The sequence below is a fragment of the Aedes aegypti genome, unplaced genomic scaffold (assembly GCF_002204515.2).
Source record: "Aedes aegypti strain LVP_AGWG unplaced genomic scaffold, AaegL5.0 Primary Assembly AGWG_AaegL5_hic_scaff_1497_PBJ_arrow, whole genome shotgun sequence".
Lineage (NCBI taxonomy): Eukaryota > Metazoa > Arthropoda > Insecta > Diptera > Culicidae > Aedes > Aedes aegypti.
In genome coordinates, this window is record NW_018734940.1 from 30,360 (window position 1) to 57,700 (window position 27,341).

The 27,341-nt window shown below is 35.9% G+C and overlaps 1 protein-coding gene across 1 annotated transcript in view; it reads right to left on the minus strand.

Moving 5' to 3' along the window:
- Positions 1 to 26,789, minus strand: part of LOC110680496 (nuclear receptor subfamily 2 group E member 1-like) — a gene marked incomplete at its 3' end in the record, with an annotated part of 49,152 nt that extends 22,363 nt beyond the window's left edge. The window contains exons 1-2 of the mRNA XM_021856296.1: positions 26,009 to 26,789; positions 751 to 831 (exon numbers count right to left, since the gene is read on the minus strand). Coding sequence (XP_021711988.1) covers positions 751 to 831; positions 26,009 to 26,018 — 91 coding nt within the window. The remainder of the gene's footprint in view (positions 1 to 750; positions 832 to 26,008) is intronic.
- Between the last annotated feature and the right edge of the window lie 552 nt (positions 26,790 to 27,341).

Sequence of the window (27,341 nt, forward strand, 5' to 3'; positions counted from 1 at the left end):
ACATTCATACTGTCAATTTAGGATTATGTTCGATCATGCTTGCGGGATCCAAAGTATTTTTTCATATTCAAAATATTTACTAAATAGGCTCAAAATTAAGTAGATACGTCAATTTTTAAAAGATTTTCAAACTTTTCTACTTTTTTAAAAAGTTATGCATATTTCAAGGATGTGTTATTCTACGTAAACATTAGTCTACATAATAGCTTTCTTTTCTACTAATACACCATCTTGATTGGACCATGATTTCTCAATGTTTTGATTTTGTCCGGTATTGGGTGCTGTCCGGCACTGGGGGATCTCCCCCTACGTCCCTGTGGTCTTCGCAGATTATTTCGGTCCGTAATTTCGTGTTGATGTTTCTGTGTAAGTGCTTTTTGAGGACTGGTTTGCAAAGCCTGACACCAACCTTCTGGATTACCGACTATGATGCGCAGTTGGATGAAGAATAGCCGGAGTTTGCATGGGGAACAGAGGCTGTTGTAACTTACTCAAAACATAGGAAATAGACGCTTCAGGATTGCATAAGCCATTCCGCTCTTCCCTTTCAGCATACGACGTTTTTGAAACGGTCAGCCGATACCATTTAATTAGGTGGTTTGCAAAGAGAAATTCCCTTTTGTTTATATACAGCCACTACTGGGTATCAAGGGTTTATTTGTAAGATGTAAGTGATTTTCTTTACATAGTGATAATTAAAGATTAGATGATTTCTGAAAATTATAATATTATAATGATTTCAACTCTTACCGTCACAACTGTAGATGCCATAGTGTTTTCCTGAGCTACGATCCCCACACACCTTGCATGGGATGTCGAGTAATCTGTCACCTCAATAATGGAGGAAAAAAGGAATGAAAAAGAAAACAGATTAATGAATTGCCTGCCTGATCAGTTTTTGATCAGGCTCAAAAAAAGCTGCTCAAAACCATTGATATTAGGATATTATGGATCTAATCTCTGCTAATTTTGTTTTTAAACCCTTCCCGCTGGCTATTTTCCGATCCTTTTCGAGAATATACGCAAACGAAATTGAACAAAAATAAAGCATTTACCCTCTTAGACCTAACAACCCCTTTCAATTAAAAATGTACACATCCTCGATCAGAGTGGGCACATTTTTCACCACTTCAAATGAGCCTACATATTTTCCCTCCTAGTCTAGTTGGAAGTTAGAAGGCTTTCTTGACTACTCGACACAGTTGTCTGCAGGGCCTTGGACCTTTTTAGATTGGGCGTTGTTGTTCGTGAATTTTGCCAGTGTAATCCTCTGCCGATGGTGTGTGTTTTCATGTGCTTCAGTTTTTTCCTCATTATACTGTGATACAGTATCAGCTCGCATATTGTGTGGCAGCCAGGAATTTCCCATGCCAAAAACTCGAATTGGCGGTGAAAATGCAAAAAGCGTTAAAGCGAAAAAGTGAGAAAAGGGATTGTTGATCTTTTCTTGCTTTGTTACTTCTTGGCATTAAATGTGGGGTGATTGGAGAAGATGATTTTTTGGCAAGATGATTTCAATTAAATGAAATCAATACTGTACCCGATTTTTTTACATTGATAGTAGATTGTACGTAGCTCAATTACTGAATTATCATGAGGTAAGTTTTACTTGGAAATCGGTGTTACTGAATTGAGGCTAACTTTACATGTTGACTCGATTCATCGATTATACCAAATTCTTTGTATCGATGTGTTCGAAACTAATTATTTGCTGAGATTTTTTAGTTAGAATATTTATAAAAACAAACGATTTTAAAAAAACAAACGATGAAGAATATGATGAAAACCATTTGCATTTCATTTTTTAACACCTCGTATAAAATCATGTTTAAAATTCAAAATAATTCATTGAATGTTTTAATGCTTGTTCAATGCTTAGTTTATTTTTCATAACTCAGTTTCAAAGGGCTTCTTTTCAGGAATGGTTACGAATTGTGGTCAATAAATCTTATACCGATTGATTCATATTACGGACATTTAAGGCCTCAGTGAAGTAGGTATAACTCATCAGAAAGCATATAAACCGAATCATTCTGTATGATTCCTCCGCGTTATCGAGCCTTCAAAACAATTGATTTTCGAATGGTGGATGAAGATGTTGATTCCGCAACACGAATAATTTTAAATAAATAGAAATGTGTGGGCTTTTCATGATTCTTATTCCGGACGCTTCCTTACTTTTGCCTCATATTGCGGACACTTTGATTCGAATTCCGGACAGCTCTTTAAAATCAAAGATAGAAAAGTCAAATCATTATTTGAGATAGGCAAATCACTAAAGAGGCGTCTAAGACAGTTGAGCATTATAAATACTCATAGATATCAATGGAAAATGTTGACTAAAACGAGCCTCGAAAGTGAGAACTTTTGAAAGGAAAAAATTGAAACATTTCGTGTGTAATTTTTCCCATACAAAGTACAGTGTCCGGAATTTTTATTTAAAGAAAAAATTAGGTGCCCAAGCGCAAAGAGATGCAAGTGACATTGTTGTCGGTTTGGAGTTGAGCATGTTCAAAATGTGTATGTTCACTGTTTCGGCTGTTCAAGCTTTAGGTTTTTTTTTCATTAAACTGATAAGTTATACCATGACCCCACAGTTATGGATCAAATAGTGTGGAGTCCAACCTATAAAATTCAATAAAACGACATGGAAAATGTAAAATTGTAATTCTAAATCACGAATCGTATCGTTTCAAATTGGAACTTCGATTAGTAAACTGTTTTGAGTGTAATATTTACATAGAATTACATAAAAATTAAAAATTGTATCGGTTCCTGAAAACCATATTTTGGATCAATTTTCATATTATGGATCAAATTGTGACATGTTACGGATCAGTGAACAAATTCAAGAGATTTTCAACTCAATGCAACTGTATTGCATGATTTGGCGAAAGTTAACAATGCGTCACATATTACTGCAAAAAATAGCAGTGTTAGAGCTGGAAACAAGGGTCAAATGCTCTTTTTTTGTGATACTGCATTGTATCAGGTATCAGGTATCAGAAGGCCGGCTCCAAAGGCACGTTCCCCACCAGTTGGGAGATTCGTGCCATCGCCATATTTGAGCCTATTTCATCATCTACCCGATTGGAGAGGAAAGGGAAGGGAAAGATGGGAGGAAATAGGAGTGGGGTCCCTTGAAGAGGGAAGATCGCATAAGCGAAATGAGAGCATGTAGCTCCATACCACAATGGGTTCGAACAGCGCCCTATAAAGGGCACTGCAAAACGCATGAGCGTAGAGAGCCTATAGCTCATTACCACAGCGGGTTAAGAATAACAGAATGTCCTGAAGATTCAAGCTTCTGAATTCAGTTTCACTTAACCCTCTAATACCCAACCCCGCCTTTAGACGGGGTACACTTTGAAATTTTGTGTATTTTTTCGTAGCTCGGAAATCAAAATGATTTTATTTTTGGCTTATACCTTGACTCATAACACGCATATAAGAAAGGTTTTTTATGACTTTTGAAACTTTTTTGTATTTTTGGAAATTGTTTGAAAAATTGCATTCTTATATAACCTACAAATGCCTGGGCTTCATTTAACGTGTAATATAAAAAATCGTACCTTTTATATTTTTCTACGATTAACCTATCACAAAAGAAGAGCCTGGTGGTATTAAAATCATTTCAAACCTGTTTTTCCGTTAGTTACACGGAAAATAAAATACGCTCCGAAAAAAAATAAAAATTTAATATTTTTAAAAATACCGTAACAATTTAAATTTTTATTATTGCCAAAAATCAACAACTAGAAAAGGCTTCAAGAAAAAATGAAAAAAGCTAGGGATGTTCAAAAATAAAAATTATAAAAATCAAAAACCAAAATTTAAAAATTTGCGAATAAAAATAAATAAATGCCCAAAACGTGTTTAGAACGATTTTAAATAACGAAAAATAATACTTAAATCGAAAATAAAAATTTGGGTATGAGAGGGTTAATAAGTGTTTACCAAGTAATTGGAATCGCATTTGCGCAAAAACTGGACAGTTACATATCAGGTGATACGAAGTTCCATAATCGGAGTCACAACTATCACACACAAATGAGTCAACACGCTGAATATTTGCCATGTGATAGTTGAGTCGGCAGTGTCCTGTCAACGCTCTGACCAAGAGACTGCAATTCTGCTTTGACAGATTTGTTAAATACTTCGCCACCTTTGGAGATGGCTCAGTAATGTACAATTTTGTTTGACGACATGACTCCAAACTATTCCAATATTGCTTGTGCTGAGTTGCCGCCCAAGAATGTATCTGAAGCTTCACCCAGCACTTCGAAATTGGAATAGCCGGCTCAGGGCCAATGAAGTCATGCGATGCTCCATCGCGAGCTAGCTCATCAGCCAATTCATTTCCAACGATGGAAGAATGGCCAGGTACCCATACAAGGTTTACAGAGTTGACTGAATTCAGTTACTCAATTTGAGTTCGACATGCGATAACAAGCTTCGACCTTGAGTTGGCCGAAGCGAGAGCTTTTATAGCAGCTTGACTATCTGAACAGAAGTATATGACTTTACCCATTACGCGCTGTTGAAGTGCTGATTGCACTCCACACATAAGGGCAAATATTTCCGCCTGAAAAACGGTGCAGTTTCTACCAAGCGAGTAAAACTGATTCAGCCTTAGCTCACGAGAATATACTCCTGCACCAGCTCTACCTTCAAGAAGGGAGCCATCAGTGTAACATACTATATTGTTTGATATACTTCTTTCCAAATAGCCAGACGTCCACTCTTCCCGTGAAGGGAATTGTGTGATAAATGTCCTGTAAGGAAAGTGACAAGCAATTGTGAGATCACTTGGAGCAAGGACAATTTTGTCCCAATTCACTAAAAGTGGAAACAACGAAGTGTGTGTAGATCTACGATTCACTGGATTTTTCCCCAGTAGATCCAGTACCCATAAACGGTAAGAGCAAGAAAGTGCTCAGTGTTGTGAAAAACTCAATTTCTCACAACTCACGCTTGAGATTTTTCATGCGTGAGTTGTCAATCATGCAACTCAGCAGTCAAAAAATCATGGATGAGTTGGCTCACCTTTTTAACTCATTGTCTCGTATTTCCACAGTTTACTCACACACGGCAATAATTTCTTGTTAGTCTGGTAAAACTATGTTAATCCTTTCTAACGTAAACAACAACATTCGGGTTTCACGAGTTTTTGTCGGGTTTTGCGACTGAATCATTTTTTACGGTTTGAGTTGATTGAGTTGATTTTGCATCAAAATTTCAAGCGTGAGATTTGCGAAGCAGATCTCTAATGAGTTTGCTCTCACGGGAGAGCGTATTGATTGAGATTTTGAGTGTGAGTCTATCAACACTGAAAGTGCTTCTTGTTTAAGATATATGTGTAGTGGCGCAACGTCGAAAAGGGCCTCGAGCGCTGCTGTGGGAGTTGTAGAGAACGCACCAGACATCGCCATCAAGCACATCCTTTGGAGATGGCCCAATTTTGATTGGATTGTTCTCACTTTGCCCTTTTGCCACCACACAAGACATCCATATGCCAATATTGGTCGAACAACTGTTGTGTAAATCCATTTGATATATTTGGGTTTGAGGCCCCAAGTTTTACCAAAGGTTCGCCGGCATTGACCGAAGGCCATGCAAGCTTTTTTGACTCTGAAATCAATGTGAGGTGTCCATGAAAGTTTGGAATCTAGAATGACTCCGACATACTTTACTTGATCAGTCACATTAATCTCAGTGCCAAAAAGACGTAAAGGTCGAATTCCATCGCGGTTTCGTCTTTCCGTAAAAAGAACAATAGATGTTTTATTCGGGTTAACCGAAAGGCCATATTGGCGACACCAACTCTCGACTCCCTGAAGAGCACTTTGCATTAGGTCGAATAGGGTGCTTATGCACATACCAACTATCAGAGCTAGATAGTCGTCGGCAAATCCATAAGTTGGAAAACCGCTATTATTGAGTTGCCTCAATAGCGTATCTGCTACGAGATTCCACAAAAGTGGTGATAAGACTCCCCTTGGGGGCATCCGCAAACACTCAATTTTCGAATCGCTGCTTGACGCAATGTCGAGAAGAGATGTCGGTTTTTGAGCATTTGATGAATCCAATTTGTGATCAATGTAGGTAGCCCATGGTTTCGTGCTGCTTCCAATATGGCATCGAAAGACACGTTATCAAAGGCACCCTCAATATCCAAGAAAACACCCAAGCAGGATTGCTTCTGAGCGAATGCTTTCTCGATATCGTATACAACTTTGTGTAAAAGAGTCACAGTGGACTTTCCAGATTGGTAAGCATGTTGATTCACATGAAGAGGCATGTTTGCCAAATAAACATCACGGATTGGATGATCGATAATGCGTTCCAGACATTTCAGAAGAAAAGAGGTCAGACTGATTGGTCTAAAACTCTTCGCTTCCTCATACGACGAACGTCCTCCTTTCGGGATAAACTTTACAGTAATATCACGCCAGGATCTGGGAATGTACCCGGTAGCAAAACTGCTTACAAGTAGCTTTTTCAAAACATGTTTGATAAACTCAAACCCCTTTTGGAGCAGAACAGGATAAATCCCATCCGCTCCTGGAGATTTGAAAGGAGCAAAACTATTAAGTGCCCATTGAATCGATTCAGTAGTTACGATACTGCGAGCCGAGGCCAGAGACTCGTAACTACATGAAAATCGGTATCGGTTCCTGAAAACCATATTTTGGATCAATTTTCATATTATGGATCAAATTGTGACATGTTACGGATCAGTGAACAAATTCAAGAGATTTTCAACTCAATGCAACTGTATTGCATGATTTGGCGAAAGTTAACAATGCGTCACATATTACTGCAAAAAATAGCAGTGTTAGAGCTGGAAACAAGGGTCAAATGCTCTTTTTTTGTGATACTGCATTGTAGTAACTGAGACATGAACTGTTTTCGCTCCACACCAAGTTTTCCACCCATGTTTGTCTGCTAAAAAAGGAAATTTACAAACCTTGATGTTTTATTAGTTTTATCCTTAGTGCTATTGTCTGAAAATGTCGAATCCAAAGCTTAAAATAGCAGAAATCTACATTCTTTGGAAGTGATCGATAACAGTGGTAAACAATCATTTCCTGGTCCATATTATAAATCAATGCTGCTAATATTGGGTATTTAGAACCAACAATCAAGAAAAATGTTTTCCGAAGATAAATTCATACTAAATCGAAGCGAACTAACATAATACATGCTACAGCATTTGAATGTTACCACCTGTGGGAGCTTATGAATGCTGACGGTACTTCTTACAGAAAACGATCAGATAATGACAGCTGTGTGGTACCAACTAAACATTTGACAAATACACCGTTATTTAACGGTTGAATGTTGTGGTTCACATTACAAATAGTAGAAGACAAATCGTATAACATGGGAAAAATATGTTTTACGTCAACGTTTATGTTTTGAGCGAGTTATCCGATGTTGAACGCCAAAGTGATCCGTAACTGTGTGGGCAAGGTACGAGACATTTAATTTTTTGCGTGAGTGAGTCTTTCTCGACCACAGCTTCTTTTAGAGTCTATAGTAGGACTTCCACAGATGATGCACATTCGTATAAACGTTTAGTTTGGTGTTTTGCAGAAGATTACTGAACTATACTGCCACTCACGTTTTCAGCATATATTTGTTATTTGAACGACAATTAACTAATACCGTCACCCCACAGTTATGGATCAAGAGTCATTTTAATGAATCAAACATGATTAAAAATCATAATGACGCTGTAAAAAACATAGTTTAGCGTTTTTATTAACACTTCCATAGTTATTAGCGGTGAGATGTCTTTAATCCAGGGTAACACTGATCAATCTTTTGGATATTTCTTAAATATTTCAGTTGAAAAAGCAAATGTTTTATATTTTTAAAACAAGTATAGCTCGTGACTTTATACTGTATTTTGTTTCTTGTATGATTTAAGCATGTTTAAAATAATGTTTAGGCATTTTTTTTATTTAGCTGATATGGGGTAACATTAATCAACTATAAGTCATATCGTTTTTGAATTATTTCAAAATTTAAGACACCTAGAACCGCGGAATACGCCTAAAGCTAGGCAATTTCCTAATTACATTCTTCATTGTTAACAGTAATTCGTTAATGTTGCCTAATTGAACATTCTCATGAAAGTTCTGATAACGGAATCGTTTTCGGCGATACCATTTTTAGTAAGAATCACATTTTCCTTGCTTTTATCGCTTGCAGAACTTATGTGAGGCATGAATCTTTGGTAGTGTCATCCTTACTCTACTATTGATACATAGCAAAATTATATCAGCTTATGTTATTATGATATGGAGATTTTCTGTCTAATTTTCAGCGATGTATGTTTTTTAGTTTTTGAGATATATTTGTTTGAAAATAAAAAAAAAAACAGTTATTTTTCATCGGCACACACTGTAGGTCTCAGCGCATTAGATTTTTTTATCTTCAAAAAATCATAACTTTTGAACAGCTCAACCGATTACCATTTTTTTTTTATAGAATTAAAGCTTAAGATTTCAACTTTTGAGAAAAAATATAAAACTCTGAAAAATAAATCTTTTAAATGAAAAAATATAAAAATTTCCAGTTTTTTTTATATTTGCTCACGTCAAATTTTTTTTAAGGGATTTTATATTTTTTCTGAAAAGTTGAAATTCTAAGCTTTCATTCCTTAAAAAAAAGATTGAAAATCGGTTGAGCTGTTCAAAAGTAGGGACAATGTACCAATAGCCGCATAGCTAAGGATAAATATGTATGTATGTATGTATGTATGATGCCACCATCCTTGCTTGAGTCTTGCTCTGCTTGTGGTTCCACTCAACAGTAAGGTCAAATTTCATTACCTATCTGAATTCAACATACCATTGTATAAAGGGCCAAAAGGGGGGTGGCGGACCCGTAAGCAGAGACACTTACGCGAAACCCGCGGGAAGAAGAGAATCTCCTTCCAACAGTATGATCCAGCAGATTGAATATTGAAATATGCAGTACTTATCGAGCTTTCCACGGGATGGTTTGTTAGAAGAAGGGCGCGTCAAATCTTTTACAACTGTTGGAGAGAAAAGTATTAGCCGCGAACAATTAACATTTTTCCTCCTGACTCCGATTGGCACTCCACTTCATTGTCCAGTTGTAATTTCAATGATGCCCTGATGCTCCCTCCCTTCCCAATATATGTTTCATATAAAACAATATGATATAATATAATGAAGAATTTAGAATAATAAAATATATAATATAATGAAGAATATAGAATAATAAATTATATAAAATAATATAATAAAATGTAATACAATACAGTCAGCTCTCCTTTAACCTATAATTACTGAACTTAGGAAGGTATCGATTTATTAGGAGTTGCAAGCATTGATTGCAGCAAGATTGATTCGCCAATTTCATTAAGTTTAGGGATATCGATAAAGGAGAGTTGATTGTACTATAATATGATATAACACAGCACAATATACTCTAACACAATATAATATGGTATATCACAATAAAATGTCCATCCAGCTAGCGTCCTGCGGTTGAATGTTTATTATAGATTATTTTTTCAAATTTAACATGGTGCATTTTGTACATACCGTAAAACGAGATGAATAGAAAAAGTGAGGCGAATAGAAACAAAGCGGCTTACAGTGAGAGATGCGACTATTTTGTAATGATAAACTTATTTAATAGTTTTATTTGTTTTCTTCACAAAATAAAAACTTTTTTATATTTCATAAAGATGCACTTTACTGAACAGTGTCCCATAATGGGGCGAATAGACACCATTTTCATAAATCTTTGCATGATATAATTTTTATTATTTTAACAGCAATTGCGATCTGAGCCAAGGAAGATGCGACCCATATTTGAAATTAATAAAATTGGGTTTTATCCAGACGGTTTAATTTGTACACATTCGAACATGTCGGACAGTGTTTCTATTCGCCCCATTTTACGGCACTTTCAAAAAAGAAGCTATGGTCTTCGTTTGGTATCCTATTCGTCCATGTTCCACCTATCCTGAAGAAAAATTTATTATAAGTGATAAATTATTCATTATAAATGTATAATTTCAATAATGTCACGAACGATAAACATTTTTACCCCTAACTCCGATTGGCACTCCACTCCTTTGTGCGGTGGTAACGGATGCTTCCTCCTTTCCCATTACATGGTTCATATGCATAATATAATATAATATAATATAAAACAATGTAATATAATAAACAATAATATAATATAAAGCAACATAATATAATGTAATATAACACAATACAGTCAACTCTCCCTTGACGGACATCGAAAGTTTCATAGAGCTGTGAGGTATTAAGATTTTGACCCTAGGCTAGTTCAGTCTTATATCCATACCTTCGAAAGAAAAGTTTAAGTTGGCTATCATGTTCATCGTTGTTTCACCTATCCTGAAGCGAAATATATTATAAGTTATACAATTAATCATTATTTATGCGTCATCCAATGAAGTAAATAGAATTTCAATCATCATCTCTGAACAATATCCTCGATGTAAGAGGTCCTATTCACCAATATCATAAAACTTCAGGAGCTGGGTGGGTTTCCTTCAGATGTTACAGCTCATACAAAATTCATAGAACACTGAAAAAAAAACATTACAAGGGAATAGGTTGTGCCGAAAGTGGTGGACTTCTGGAATTAAATTGTTTATTTCAATTTCATCATACTGCCCATAAAGGAATAACTGTCCCATATACAAAAGAAGGCTTTGAGAAAATCGCACAGTTTGTCTTTTCAAACAAATGTTCATTTAACACAACCAGGTTTTGCAGTTCCTATTTGGGTTGCTAAGTTCATCTATAGACTATTTTTTAAATGGACTACAACAACTTAGTATATTCCCACAACATTTTAAAAGAAAGTATGTTAATTATTATATGCATAGTAAATTATATAGTAAAACATGATGTTACGATGAAAAAAGGTGTTGGTTCTAAAATCCATATGGGACAATTATGCCTTTAAGGGTAAATATCTTATTAAATTATTTGCGAATGTTGGTTCAGTGATTTTAGATCTGCGTATTAGCGCATCGCATAGTTCCTCATGCATTCTATTGGAGATCTACTAGGGTAAATCGCCAAATGTTGAACGGTTAAGATAGACGTTTTTATGCTATTTGATTTTAATGGAAATTCTGATAGAAAGGTTGCTAAAAAAAAGCATTCAATACTGTAGGCGATTGTTTAACATTATTCCTGTTACATTTTTGGCACTTTAATGTCCATTTTGAATTAAAAAAATATATATTTAGAAAGATAGTTCTATACCCAATTGTTGAACGCATACATAACCCATCTTATCCTAATGTTGAACGATTGTCGCCAAATGTTGACCGCTTTACTCCCGCATTCATTCAACTTTCAAGTTCGCGCTCCTCGTCGGTTGTGAGGACAGGGTAAGGTCCGCGAAGCACTTTCCCTGACTACTCTGGGCTGAGACGGAAGTGAATCGTCCCCTTCGGCACTCCATAGACTTAAGCGGCTTCTCCTAATGTATATTACCTTCGACATTACAGCATCAATCGCGAGATTGAGGTTATACTCCGGATAAATTGGCAGCAGATGCGTAATTTCAATCATGATGTAAACAAACAAACGGTGATGGCATTGCCCGGATAAAAACGTATCATTCAGTGAATAGAATAAACCATTAATGTACAATATAACGTATTGGATACAATACAGCGTATTGTAATTGAATGTCGAAGCAATATTATTCATGTTTGGATATACAATTCAAAAACAATATAATATGTTGTAACAGAACATTGTATTGTTTTTAATTGGTTTTATACCTTACAATTTTGGTCAAATTTCTATTTTCGCGTAAAACAACTGTTGCTTTTTTCTATGTAGCTTTGCTGAAAGAAATAAACAAAACAAGTTCAAAAAGCAAGAAATGTTGGGTGGAAAATATTCAAAAAGTCAAAATAAGTAGTTTTTTAGAAGTCACTTGACATTAGCTGACATGCAACCATGATACAGTTTGTTGAATTGTTTTTGTATTGTACAACAATACACGAATTGCTTATCAAGACAATACATGAACAATATATCATATTGTGTTTTCAAAATATTTGTATAAGAAAATATCTATATTTGTATTGTTACGATACTTAACCACCCATACATTATATTGCAAAAATCTCATATACCATACAGTGAACTGTTGAAAACAATATATTGTACTGTGATTGTATTGTCATTTCACAAAATACTGTATTGTATTTCCAATATATTGAATGGTACTGTTTCAATACGTTATATTGTTTTTGTATTGTATTTTTTATCCGGGTGATGCCATAGTGAAGATAGCGAAATTCGAAAAAGATTCAGGATATAGCCAGGGATGCCATTAATTATACTTTACTGAATTGCGTTTTTCATCATTGAAACAGACAGCGTTATAGGATTTTTTATAATAATTATTCAACAGATATTTAAAGCAATAACCAATACTATATTGTGTAATGCAACATTCCATTTGAATATAGGTATTTGCTACGAAAATTGAAAATCTGGCAATACTGTTGATGAAACCAAGACGGTCATGTTATGCTAGTGTTCAACAATTGGAAAATGTGCAATTGAAAATGTTTTTATGTGATTAATAGGTACGAGTAAATTGTACGGATGTTTAGAAAATAACTATAGTAGACTTTTACTGATATCGTGAATAGGTGCTTAACCCAATAAGCAGCCCCAGCTTAAGTTTTTTTCTAAGAGAATTGCAATTTTCGTTTCACCTACCGATAAAAAATTTCAATCAATATTTCGTTTAATAAATTAATGTGCTAATTAAATTTATTGTGTCCAATAGTACAGCTAACTTACAAAATAATATGTATAATTTATTGAAACTGTTTGAAAATGGTTCAATTTCCTGTTTTAACATGGTTTTTACAGATCGTTCAACATTTGGGTACCGTTCAACAATTAGCGAATTACCCTATCTGGAATTTGAAAACAAGATGTTTTTATGGTATATAATAAGCACAGACAAACAGACGTAACACTTAGAACAAATCTCTATAAAAATCATAGTCACGAGGACATCTAAAATCGATATGTTTGGCCGACGGACCAACAGATGGCACTAGTGTGTAAACGTCAAACGCGAACAAAAACGATACGAGCGCATAGCTAAGGATAAATATTCGTATAAAATCGAAAAATAACGCTAGTATTATTATTTTTACATCATCTGAAAGCTTTTTATCTTGGTTTTGTGGGAAAAATATGAAAACTACGAAAACTCATATGTTTGTATTTATTATCGTTTGTGCCACTTTAGGAATACATGTACCTATAGAAGCACTATTTCTAATTTCTGTTCCTATAGTAACACCAGCACCACGGCGTTGGCAAAATACTAATCAAAACTGTATTTTTACAAAACTTTTATATTTTTCCTACAAAGTGTGGATTAAAAGCTTTTGTTTAGTGTAAAAAAGTTCTTAATTCATCAATTATTTCGTATAATAAAAAATAGTTTCTATCAGTAGTGCTACTATAGGAACAATAGGTTTACTCTAGGCCATAGTTTCCCAAACTGTGGGTCGCGACCCCCAGGGGGGTCGTGAGCTAGTGTTTGGTGGGTCGCGAAAAAAAAATCTTTCTTTATCTATTTTCTAAGTTTTGAATGTTTCCTCGATCTTTAGCCACTTCATAACAGACATTATCTTCATTAATTAAAAAAATAAATCTTGTGGTGATGAACTATGCAGGTCAGAGAATACTAAATAATGATCACAATTTGATTTGAACATTTATCTTAATCTTAACTGTCAAAGTCGTTAGGTAGTAACAAATTCCTGATGAACAATGTTGCTGTAGTTTGAGTTTCCGTAAGAGAAGAATGAAAACTAATGACTTTCAAATATTTAATTTTCCTCAAACACTGAAAGTTTCAATTGATTTTGAGTATGATTTTCACGCCTTGTCATTGATCATAGACAAAGTATCGAAATACCATGCAAGTTACAATAAAGAATTCATTTTTTCAATAATTTATACCTGGTGGGTCGCGAAAAAGACGCCTGATGGCTAGGTGGGTCGCGCACCTAAAAAGTTTGGGAACCTATGCTCTAGGCGCTAGGGAGCTCAAATTTTAAGCAAAACAAATTATTTAGATTATTTTTTGAACAAAATTAAGCTGTGTATCAATGGTGCTTAGATAAATAGCTCCTGACCGTCATGTCAAAAAATATTTTGAAAAGATTTATAGCAAAACGGGCGTAAAAAGCCACTAGTGCGACTATAGGGAACTGTCCACTAAGGGAACACCGACCCTACTGATTTTTTTATAATAAAAAATATAATGCGCCGAGACCTACAGTGTGTGCCGATGAAAAATGACCGATTTTTATTTTCAAAAAAATATATCTCAAAAACTAAGATTGTATGTTACTTTCTATCGCAGAAAATTTGACAGTAAACGTAATATTTTCTGAACTTTCAAGAAAAAATAAAAAGAGCAATAGCTTGTTTTGTCCCGAGGCCTTCAAAACACGAAAAAACGGATTTTTTTTTGTATTTTTTTATGTTAAAAAAACAATGTGCGTGAAATTTTATATTTTTCTTGAAAAGTCAAAATCTTTAGCTTTCATTTCGTCACGTGTATCCTTATTTCGTATAAAGAACAAAAGAGCAAATTTTCGGAATTCGGTCACCCACTAGATCGGTGTTTCATGGAATGGCTGAATATAGATTTATTTTGTGCAAATGTTGAAATTACGGAGAATGGTTTTCAGAAACAAACAAAAAAACATATTTCGCTTTGTAAATCAAACATTGAAGTTGATTAAAATAAACTTGATGAAAATTATCGTTAGAATAGAAGAAAAGGCAAATATAACACATTATGTTATATTTTTGGTCAAATATTTTTTATATATAGCGGTTCCCACAAAATTCTATCATAATATGATATGTACATCGGTTGTATGACATTTGCCAGAAAGTCGTTTGCCAGAATCAATTTGCCAGAATGGATCATTTGCCAGAAAACCATTTGCCAGAAAGGACCATTCCCCAAAAAGTCATTCCCCAGAAAGACCATTTCCCAGAAAAAAATACTTCCTTACTTTGCTTTGTATAGCAATACTTAGGCATGTAAAATCCTTCGAATTATTATGCTTTTCAGCGTACGATATATTTGGAAATTATTGTTATCTTATATATTTGTTTTGTAAGATTTTTAGATTTTTGTTTGATCAGATGTAGCTATTCAATAAGACCAAGCTGAGGGACGTGGGTTCAAATACCACCGGTCGATGATCTTTTCGGATTAGAAATTTTCTCGATTCCCCAGGGCATTGAGTATAATATTTATAACTGCTATACGATAAGCACATGAAAATGATCAAGTGGCAATAAAAGCCCTCAGTTAATAACTGTGTAAGTGCTCGTTAGAACACTTAGCTGAAAAGTAGGCTCTGTCGCAGTTGAGACGTAACGTCAGATAAGAAGTTAAACTTCCGAAGTTTTCATAGTTTCTAAGAAATAACTATTTTGTAATGTTATTATGATCATTTTCCATACTATTTCATTCAAGCTATTATAGGCAACTGTATTTTCAACATTGTCATTATGATTTTCCCTACTTTAAATGTTATGTTGTTCTTCAGGGCTAACAAATACAAGGACTTATATGGTTCATAGGAGATTTACCCTTCTTTATATCATTGACTGTTCTTTATATTTGTACTGAAAAGGTGTTTTGCTGCCTGCAGCTAACAGTTATATAAACAATATTATGTCAACTCAATTTTCAACAACTAGACTGCTGTGAATCGCAAGTCAATCCCATCTCTAAAATGTAGGCATTGAGAAAATGGGCTGTGAAGTTTTCAAACTCGTTTTCCATACGAATATTCAAAAAATTCCAGGGGATTGAAACATGTTCCAATCTTAATGAAACTTTCACAACTTGATTTTAACCATGACGTTTATCTAATTTGTAATCTTCAAAGGCTTAAGTGATTACTAAAACATAAATCTTCATAACTGACTTGTTTCGTTACAGCAAGAGACTGAATAAATAAAAAAAAATCTGTGAATTTTTCGGTTTCCACCGTGCATCATGGCCACGTACCAACCCCTCAAGGGATTTCTGAATATCCCAGGTACCAGATAGCAGAAATACTGAAGATTGAAGGGTTTTTTGGTAGCCTGTTGCAAATTGTGTAAAATTATTTTAAAACAAAAACACACGTGGGTCAAATTAAGATTTAAAAAGTTTAACTTATTTTTCAATGTTTGAATCATGTATATAAATTTAAAACCAAAAGAACGTTGGGCTGAGTCATTAGATTTATACTGTTATAATTATTATTATTATTTATAATTTTCCATTCTTTCAATAAGAGGCTTTTTTTTTAGTTTTTTTGCGATATTTCGTAAAGATACATTTCAACAATATTCATTCGACTAAAATTATTCATGCTAAACGTCTCAGCTCTTTTTTCTCAGGTCAGCTATATAATAATCTTACATCAGTTCTGCGACACACCTTGGATGTTGTAAAAACTGCATAAAATTGTATGCGAAGGATTGTAACAAAATAAACTAAATTACATGAATCGATCAATCGCGTTGTTTTATATTTGTTATTACATTACAATGATATGAATATTATTTGGCGCAACATTTGCGACGCGATTTATGTACTGCAGAAGTGACGTTAAATTTCAATTCATTTTTCGCTGTAACTGTGCAGTACTATATACTTTGCTATACAATGTTTCATGACCTAAGTACAAATAATATGAATAAATTCAAGATACCAAAATAGCAAGTATCGAAAAAATTTGGTAGTCTCAAATTTTCTATAAATTTGTGGATCAATAGATATCAAGGTTGAAAATAAATTTAAAAAAATGATTCTGGGGAATGGTTTTCTGGCAAATGGTCCATTCTGGGGAATGGCTTTCTGGTGAATGGTACATTCTGGCAAATGGTTTTCTGGAAAAAATCATTCTGGCGAATTGTTTCTGGCAAATGGTTTTCTGGCAAATGTCACACAATCATGTACATCATATTCTAATATAAATAAATAAATAAATATGAAGTTTTTTACGAGATGAGTAATTCCGATCAATGTTACCCCTCTACTCAATGATACCCCGGACTACGGTACGAAGATACACTATACCAGGCCTGCTTAAGTTTTTTGAGCCACAGGCCAAATCTCAGCAACACAACTTGGTGGCAACCCAATTTTTGTTGTTGTCCTCAAATAAATCCATTTTCATAAAATCGAAAAAATGTCAGTCAATTAAAAAACTTATTTTGTGAGAATTTAAACAAACTACTTGCTGCTGAGCACCTTTACCGATGGTTTTTTGAGCATTGGTTAGGCCCAGTTATTTTTTTTTATTTTTAAATTCTTTCCCCAAAAAAACCAGAACCGATACTGGATTCCCAGGATCTACTCTGTAATCCAACAATTCACACCGGAATCCTAGGATCCACATGGAATTCCAGGATTCACCATCGAAATCAATAATCTAATTTGCATTCCCAGGATCCACACTGAAATCGCAAGATCCACACTGGAATCCCAGGGTACACTTTTGAATCTCAAGATCCTCACTAAAATTTCAGGTTACGTACTGGAATTCAAAGATCCACAATGACTCAGTACCATCCACAACACAGTTCCAGGAGCCGCACTGAAATACAAAAAAAAAAAACACTGGAATCCCAATTTACATTTAAGAAGCCTAGAATGTACTATGAAGTAAAGCAATCCACACTAGAATCCTAGGATCTAAACTGAAACCCAAAGATTCAGACTAAAACACCAGGATTCCGCACTGGATTCCCCGGATCCATACTGGAAACCCAGAATCCACACTGAAATAACAGTATCCACATCTATACTGAAATGTTAGGGTCACCAATGGAATTCCAGGATCTACACTGAAAACCTAGTATTCAAACTGTAATAAAAAAAAATCCACACTGGAATCTCAAGTTCTACACTGGAATCTCAGCATCCACACTGGAACCCCAGAATCAATACTAAAATCCCGGAATCCACACTAGAATACCAGGATTCACAAAGGAATACGAAGATCCACACTGGAATCCCAGAATCCACACTAAAATGTCAGAATCTACACTAGAATATCAGAATCCATACTGGAAACCCAAGGATCCACAGTGGAATTCCACTATCAACTCTCCAATCTTAGGATCCATATTGAAATACCAGGATCCATACTGTTACACCAGGATCCACACTTGAATCCCAATGTTGTAACTGAAATCCTAGCATCCACACTGAATTTCCAACATTCACATTAGAGTCCTAGAATCCACAAAGCATTCTCTGGATCCATACTGAAATCCTGGGATCCACATTCGAATATCAGTATCCACACAGGAATCCCAGAATCCACACATAAAATCCAGGATCTACACTTGAATACCAGGTGCTCCACTGGAACACGAGGATTTACAGGATTCCCATAATCCACACCGGTATACCACGATCTATACGGGAATCTAAGAATCTACACTGGAAACCTAGGATCCCTGCCGAAATCCATTGAAATTTTGCGTTTCAAATTACATTCACAGGATTCACATATAAATCCTACGGTCCTCGCTACAATCCCTGGATCCACACATGAAACCCAGGATCTACAGTGAAAATCGGAGCTCTACACTGAAATCACAGGATACACACTGGAATCCCAGAATTCATATTGAAATCCAAATCAAAATTCCACATTTTGATCCCAAGATTTACATTGTTATTAAAGGATACACACTGAAATATCGGAATTCAGGTTGGAATCTCAGAATTCATGCTGTGATTCCAAGATTCACACTGAAATTTCAAGATTAAGACTTTAATCCTAAGATTTACACTCTTACCAAAGGGTTCACACAGAAATACCAAAATACATTCAGGAAGTTCAGGATCCACACTGGATTCCCAGGATCTACACGGAGATCTCAAGAACTACACTGGAAGACTTGGATTCACACTGGAATTCCAATACCCACACTGGAATTCCAATACCCACTCTGGGATCCAAGGATCAACTCTAAAATCCTTCAATCTACACTACAATCCCAGGAAAAAAAGGTATTCACACTGAAATACCAGAATCCACACTGTTGTTCTGGGATCCAAACTGGTATCCCAAGACCCACATTGAAATCCTGCAATCCTCATTATTATCTACATTGTTCCACAAAGGATTGTTCCAGGATTCATATTTTTATCAATGGATTCACACTGAAATACCAATATTTACACTGGAGTTTCAGCATCCACACTAGAATCCCTAGTCCCACAATGATTTTCACCGATTCACACAACAATCCTAACTGGAATACTGAAATACCAGGATCCATATTGGAATCCCAGGATTGCACTGAAAACCTGCGATCCACAATACAATCCCAGAATCCACACGTAATTCCTACTATCTAAATTACAATCCCAGGATCCAAAATGTAATCGCAGGATCCACACTAGAATCCATGATCTGCACTGAAATCCCAGGATCCATTCTAAACTCTCAGAATTAACATTGGAATCTTGGAATCCTCACCGGCTTCTAGAATCCATTCCACAATCTTTCATCTCAATTATTGTAACATAAGACGAGCGTATTAATGCCAACAAAAGCTGCTGACAAAACAAATCAACAAAAATTAAATATTTTGTGTTTACATCGCAACCTAGTGGAAGAAACCTGAATTTAAAATCCTGTCATTAGACTACCCTTGAGCTTTTTACAACTTTGCCGAAGATACCATCCATCCATTCTGTCTAAAAACTTTACTGTTTACATAAAAGTAACTGATCCCAAAATAGATCACTGGGCGTTATTGGGCTAATTAGACTACGATTTCTGCAGTTTTCGACAATGTCTAGTATTGGGTGCTGTCCTATACTGGGGGATTTCTCCTAATTCTCTAAAGCTTCTTACTTCACAAGTGATACATTTCCGTTTGCTACAGTGATTTCAAATCTAAATTCAAGCGAATTAGATAAAAAATCTTCCATAATAATCAACAAATCTAAAAGTAAGCACTAAATAACAGTGGTTAAATATTCAAAACAATCTTTTTCGCATTTTTTAAGTTTTTTTTTTAATTTCCTTAGAAAAATGGTTAAAGTACTACAAAGTAAAGCTATGCTGAAAGTGTCTGGGTTCGATTCCCGGTCGATCCAGGATCTTTTGTAATGGAAAATTCGTATCGTATACACGATATACGAAAGCGAAAATGGCAACTTTGGCAAAGTAAGCTCTCAGTAAATAACTGTGGAAATGTACATTGGAAACTAAGCTGGGAGGCAGGCTCTGTCCCAGTGAGAACGTAATGCTAAGAAGAAGAAGATAGACGATGCATCAAATATATCTATCGATTTGTCAAGCTTCACCTAGACAAAAGCTTGCAAGGATACCACATAGGCATTCATCTCACAACAGTTGTATGTGAAGCGTACTGCTGGCTACTCCCGCAATGTATACCCAATCTGTACATAAACCCATTTTCCCCCAACAACTATCATGGTGACCCACCCCACAGCAAAAAGCCGAATTTGTCAATTCAATGATTTTAGATCGTGACTTCCTTTCGGTGTCGTCCTGCTTGTGTAAATATAGAAAATAGCTATATCAATCCATTCGAGAGGGCTTCTACCTCAACACGTTCACCACTCACTCAACGATTGAGTCACACAATCCTGCAACACGTTGAAAAGTGTTAAAATCAACAAAAATTAATCAAAATTTTTATTTATCTTCCGCTTTCGGTACACCATCCGCATCGTTTTAAAATGGCTTTCTTGTGTTTATTCTGTATACAGAAAGCATATTGTGCCACGCATCCGGACCAGTTTTCAGGCACGCGCAAAACCATCAATCCAGAGGTAAAAAAGGGGTGAATGGGCGTTGAGCCCAAAAGTGAGCATTAGAGTTGCAGCCGCTTTGAAGTGCCAAAAGTTTTCCAATCAAAACACCGTGAAACGGGTTGACGCGTGCATGCGATTTCCATTTCAATGCTACGCTGACGGGGAAAGAATAACAAGCTCAAGTGTTTATTCTTTAAAATCGGCTTTCGGTAGATTAGCCGCGTTTTACACTTCACCGTGACGAAAATTTCATTTATTATGTCAATGAGAGTAACGACAATCTTTTCATAAGTTTATTTTGTTGTAAACGTGGAAAAAATTAAAGTTTAGCTTTACTTTTTATAAATTTTCTGATTTTTAAAACCAGAGAGACTCAAATTTGAAACTGAAATTCTTGGCTAATTTCCCAACCTACTCTTCCCGCTTCCTTATAAAAATATTAAGTAGTAACAGTTTAATTTAGCTTGCAGAAGTGACAATTCATCTGTGCTGAAAACAAAAAGAGATGGCAAACGGTATAGTTATTTTTGCAATTTCTCATCGTAATAGGCTGTTTTTATCACGCCAATCTGTCATGAAACGGCCTACTTTCCTGCACTGAATTATGCAGTGCTTCAATTATCATTACGCATCTGAAACCAGTGCTGTAATGATTCATTACGCAACGCTTTCTCATTACACAATTATTTTGAGTTGCGTAATAAATCATTACACTACAATATTTCAAAAATTGTAAAATAATGGTGAACGCATTCCGATATAATTTGTGATACACTACGAGTTGTACGTAACTCGTTGCAGAACTCGATTTTTACAGCACTCGTCGTAATTATCCTACTCGGCAAGCAATTTACGACTCGTGCTGTAAAAATTATCATTCTGCAACTTGTTTCGTTAACTACTATTATGTAACAAGTTGCAAAATGATGATTTTTTCAGCATGAGTCGTACATTTATCAAACGAGGCTTGCCGATTGAAGTTCGATTTCAAAATTAACTTTGTTATTCCAGTGAAAGTTTAGTTTCAACATTTCGCATTGCAAAATACAACAATATTTTTAATTCTCGTTTTTGAAAAAAAAAAAAAAAAGGAACGGTACATCTTTTTGAGTTGTTGCAATATTATGGATTGGAGACCCAAAATAACTATGCAGTTCTAAAATAATATGGTAAAGTGGTGGAGAGGGGTGGTTCGGTTTGTTTTTTTTTATTTTTTAAAACCGAATTAAAAAGTAGTAGTACCTTTAATTTCCGCCCTAATTGCTTATCTTTTGACAGATAGGATAAGGTGGGGCAAATGATTGACCTTAGTGGAATAACCAATATTTCCAGAAAATTTACAGCGGTTATCCAAGAAACCAATCAAATTTCTTCAGTGCTGTGCGTAGGGTAGAAGCACCGGTTTTGGCCATACACCGGTTGTAGCCATAGTGGATTATACACCGTTTTACATAGCCAATCAGCATGGAACCTTTTGTGTTCAGTAGATCACATTCATATGATAGAGCTATATTCATTTACTCGTCCAAATTGATTTAAAACATAAGAAAAACAATTCATTTTCCTTATAATTTAAACTTCCATACACCTAATTTGGCCAGGGCACTCCTAATTTGGCCACTCTCATGAGAAATCAATACAATTGGCCAATTTAGGAACCGAAGTTAAATCTCTGGCCGAAACTGGTTCCGTTGGCCTATATTGACCAACGGGATTTCCATAGCGAAAAAATGGTTTAAGCTCAGTTTTATTATTTTACACACATAGGGTAGATGTACCAATAGTGGAGGTACTAAGCACTATTGAACTTCATTTAACCTCCTAAATTCAAGAAGCGCAATTAATGTACATGTTAATGTTGTAACGGGAAGTAACGACCATTCATTCAATGAGAAAAATGATTTCATCACAGTAATCCACGGCATGTCAGTGAAAAATAATACCTCCACTATTGGTACACTGTTCCTTTAGTTGCGGTATATTTTTAATTTGTGTTCCTATAGTTGCGGTATCCGTGGTTTTCTTATGAGATCCTCCACTATAGGAACACTTTACCACAACTATTGGTACAAGCAAGAACAGTTTTAGAAATTTAAGTGACATTTCATCAGTTTAAAGCACGTTTTTTCAACTATTCCGTGTATCAACAAGCCAACACGTCGATTGGCAGTGTCAGTTCTGTGGCTAATGTAATAAAATCAGTGAAAACGGCACTACCGCAACTATAGGAACACCCACAACTAAGGGAACACTTACCCTAATATGGATTGAAAGCTTGCATATGACATATTTGTAGTATTAATACGGCTTGCAATTTAATTTTTATTGAAATTTTCTCTTAGGCTGGCCAAAACCGGTGCTTTTACCCTACACGAATTCTCTCTGCTCATGGATGTTTTTTTAACTACCTAAACCAATAAAACAGTACTTCTCAATGCTACAGCATCAGTGCTTTTCAGTGCTAAAATAAAAAAAACGGTACTTGTCAGTGCTACTAAAACAGTACTTTTCAGTACTATTTTTTCTACTATTGTTCGCTTTACGATCCTTGTTTGGACCCGTGCCTTCGATTTTTCGTTAGACCCATTGGCGAAAGCTAGCGGTGGTAATCCTTCTTGGACACCGTCTTGGGAAAAAACCTCTCGAAGGTCACGTCTTCTTTCGTTCATTCACTAAACACGGTTGTAACTACATACAACTGGAAGGGTGAATCTCTGAATTCATAACTTCCTTCCAAAAAAGAGGGGTTTAAAACTGTCACTAAACGTGGCACGAATGGAAGAAAGGACGTTTCTCAGGAATGCGAACTTTCTTCCAAGGGTGAAATGGATAATGTTGATAATTGCATCGAAAAGAGCCAGTAGTTCGATGCTCTAGACAAATTTTCCGAACACCAGATCGAATCCCAGGCTTTTTGATTCAAGTGAGGAAGCAAAGAGTGTCGCCTATCGTGGTCAGTTGTTCCGAATTTGGGGGATTTAGACAAGAGGTATTGAACTCTATTACGAGAATCAAGGTTTCCTCCCAAATCGCAAAGAAAGGAGACTGTCGCGTTTTGCCGGAAACTCTTAAAGATAGCGAACTTCTTCTCAAACATCTTGAAGAGAAGAAGCACAATATTTTACTTATGACGACAAAACTGAACGTTTGTTCAAAGTCGTCTTGAAAGGTCTCTCAAGTGACTATAAGTCACCTGAAGAGATCAAAAATGGAATAAATGATTTACTTGGATTTTCCCCAGTCCAAGTAATTATTATGAAAAAGAGAACCCAATCTGGCATTCTTCGGAAACGGCTTTCTCAAGAATATTATTAATTCTGTTCCGTACAGAATAAGCCGTAAACATGTGCGACTTCAAACGCATCCGAATGTGGTCCCTTATCCAGCCACCGTGACTTCGCCACTGAGTTCACGAGTATCAATAGTGAGCGTGAGTACCATGCACACTGGGCCAGGAGCAGAATTTAGCCAGACAAAACCTCAGCTTTAGAGGTGCATTTCTCCGGGATGGTGTCAAAGGAGACTTATCTTGAATTTATTTTTATCCTTGAAATTGATGATAAAAGTTAGTTGGAAATTTCGTCGCATAGGTGGCGCTGCGATGCAATCTTTTTTACTTCGTGCAAAGTTGTAGAACGTGTAAAAATAAGACAAGTTGTCGAAGACACCAAAGTTCTAGGACTTTAAATAACAAATGTTAGAAAATGTAAAAATCACTTAAATCTTACGTTTTTTACATTTTATACGTTGAAATCGTAAAATGTTTCATTTTAAACACATAGCAGGGTGCAAAATTAATTACAGTAGGCCTCAGCGGAGTTAATTCGGCTATTGCTGGGGAAGACAAAGGAGCCTCACAACAATAGAAAATTTCAAGACACTTTAGTACATGACTAACAAAAAGTATTTGATTAACAAATCTTAATTGACGCAATGGGCCAGAAATTTAGTAGTATAATGGTCAAATTAATTACAAATCTATTCTATGATTATTTTGAATTCAGATTTCTCAAACATATCAAAATATACATCCGGTAAACATTGACATTTGGTAGAACATTTCGGAACATCATTAAGTTTTTGCCAAAACTTGCAACTTTTAACCAAAACTTGAAATACAACTTTTAATCTGCATATAGGTCCCGTCGCAAATGTGCTGTATAACTAGGAGATCGACCAGTACAAGACAGTACTCAATATCGGACATTGTTCAAAATTTAAGATTTCATAATCCTAACAAGATGCTGTATTAGAAGCAACGTATGTTTACCTTGGATAACATCTCATTGAAATATGCTATTTTTAGAAGTTTAAAATGTTAGGAATCTAAAAATAAGCAACGTAGCGTCTTTTATATGAACATATTAAACAATCTTTTTGAATGAAAAGGAAAAACTTTGGGGGATATGGACTGCATGGTGAAATAAGGTATTCGGGGAGATTACATTCGGGGAGCTGGCGTTTGGAGAAAAAAGTGCAACCTTGAGCGGAATACTGTTGTAAAGTTGATGTGATCGGATTTACGGATTTTAGTACACAGCAAAATATAAGGTAATCTCTGATATCGTAATTTTTGGCTATGTATGAATAATCTAATATAACCGAATTCAATCATATCCATTTTACAACAATATTCCCCTCAAAAAGTAATCAGTTTCGATCGACGAAAATGCTAAGAAACCCATTATGTGTAGCATCACAAAACTTTTGACAAACTGAACTCACTCCCTTCAACGTGGTGAGATGACTGAAAGATATGAGACGCGTCTCTTACTCGCTAGTTCAGGGTTCGAATCCCTGTCAATGTTTTACATCTATTTTGTTACCTTATCAACCTATGAATTGCTAGACCCCGATTTTCAGCAATCGTCGGCTGGTTTTTACGTTTGAATGATGTAATTGTACACCATATTTGCGACGGGACTGATGTACACTGATGACAATTGCAAAGAGGTAGGCACCTATCCCACAAAATATTTATTCCTCATAAAAACAACGGGAAATTTGTAATGAAATTCGTCTGATATCCGTTGAAAATCTGTAGATTATTTCCACAATGTTTTGAGCAGCAAAACTAATATCCTTCTAAATGCGCTACCTGTTCCCATTCTTCGTGGTTGCCAAACGTATTTGAAATCCAACTTGAATTATTCTATTGACGATTTGTCATCAACTGTTTAGAAGAACTAATAATGAACACTGTCACTTTGAAAATTTGAACAAATTTTCACGAGATCCCTAGAAATGCACTCCTAAACGGTACTCTTCAGTGAAGAACACTAAACATCTAATTTCATCAAGTGATAGTATGTTTCACCAACGACGTTTCACTAAAATCCCGACGCAACTGTTTCGACCCGATGTTTCCACTCTAGACGGTAGGAACCGATTGATGTCACTTGCTCGATTGTTCCTGATAAACTGACTCCGGCTGTCCAGATTTCCCGCAATGGCACAGCCAGAAACGGTAGAAGCTGATTACCGACTGATGCTGTATTGACTTCATCACAATTCACATTTGCTACAGTTACCACTGGCATCAGCAACTCACTTCAACCGGAACGGCAGGCTCTCTTCCCATTTCCCTCTAGTTTCCAACAACACCCCATAAACCGCTTTTCACCTCATCATGTCGACTTTATCATTTGCCGTAGAGCGAGGAGCATTTTCCCCCTCTCCTTCAGCGGCAGTCAGAGCTGTATCCTTGCTCTCGAATCCTTATGTTCATGCTCACATCCCGCGTCATCGCTTTGGCTCTGACTGGCGCATCTACACAAAATCCAACACCAGTCAGTCATTTTCGTTTTTCCACCCGTTCAACCCACCGCACCGGCGATGTCACATTTCCCATTTCCCATTCCTAATGGCAAACGAGCGCACTCTGGCTCACTCTGAAGCTGTTCAAGCCAACCGCAGCATCCGACCAGCCAAACTCGGCAGCCCGTGATAAGATACTACTTCCAACTTTTTCTTTTTTACCACTCAAAATTGCAACTTTGCAACATATATAAAATAAAACATGTGACATTCATGTTGTATATATTGGCAGGAGGCGTGGCCACGGCGGTTGATATTCTCCATACTGTGATTTCCACCTGGCAAGGATATTGCCACTCTCTCGCAGAGGCGGAGCATGTTCTCTTCAATTTTACGTTACTACGCTCATTCATTCATTCATTCATAGCGATATTCAATCGTAAAGGACTCACCCATACCGTCGCACTTCCATAAAGGATCACACATACTTTCCCAAAAAGGACATCATAGGTCCATGGCAGCTCAATATGCTTTGGGATGAACGGGACCGTACGAAAACAATCTGGTCAATTTTTTGGCTTTCGACATTCCATTGTGTAGCTTTTGGGTGCCTTTCCAAAGAAGGGTATGATTGCAGTAGATTGTTGCCACTGATGAACGGTCAAACTGTACAT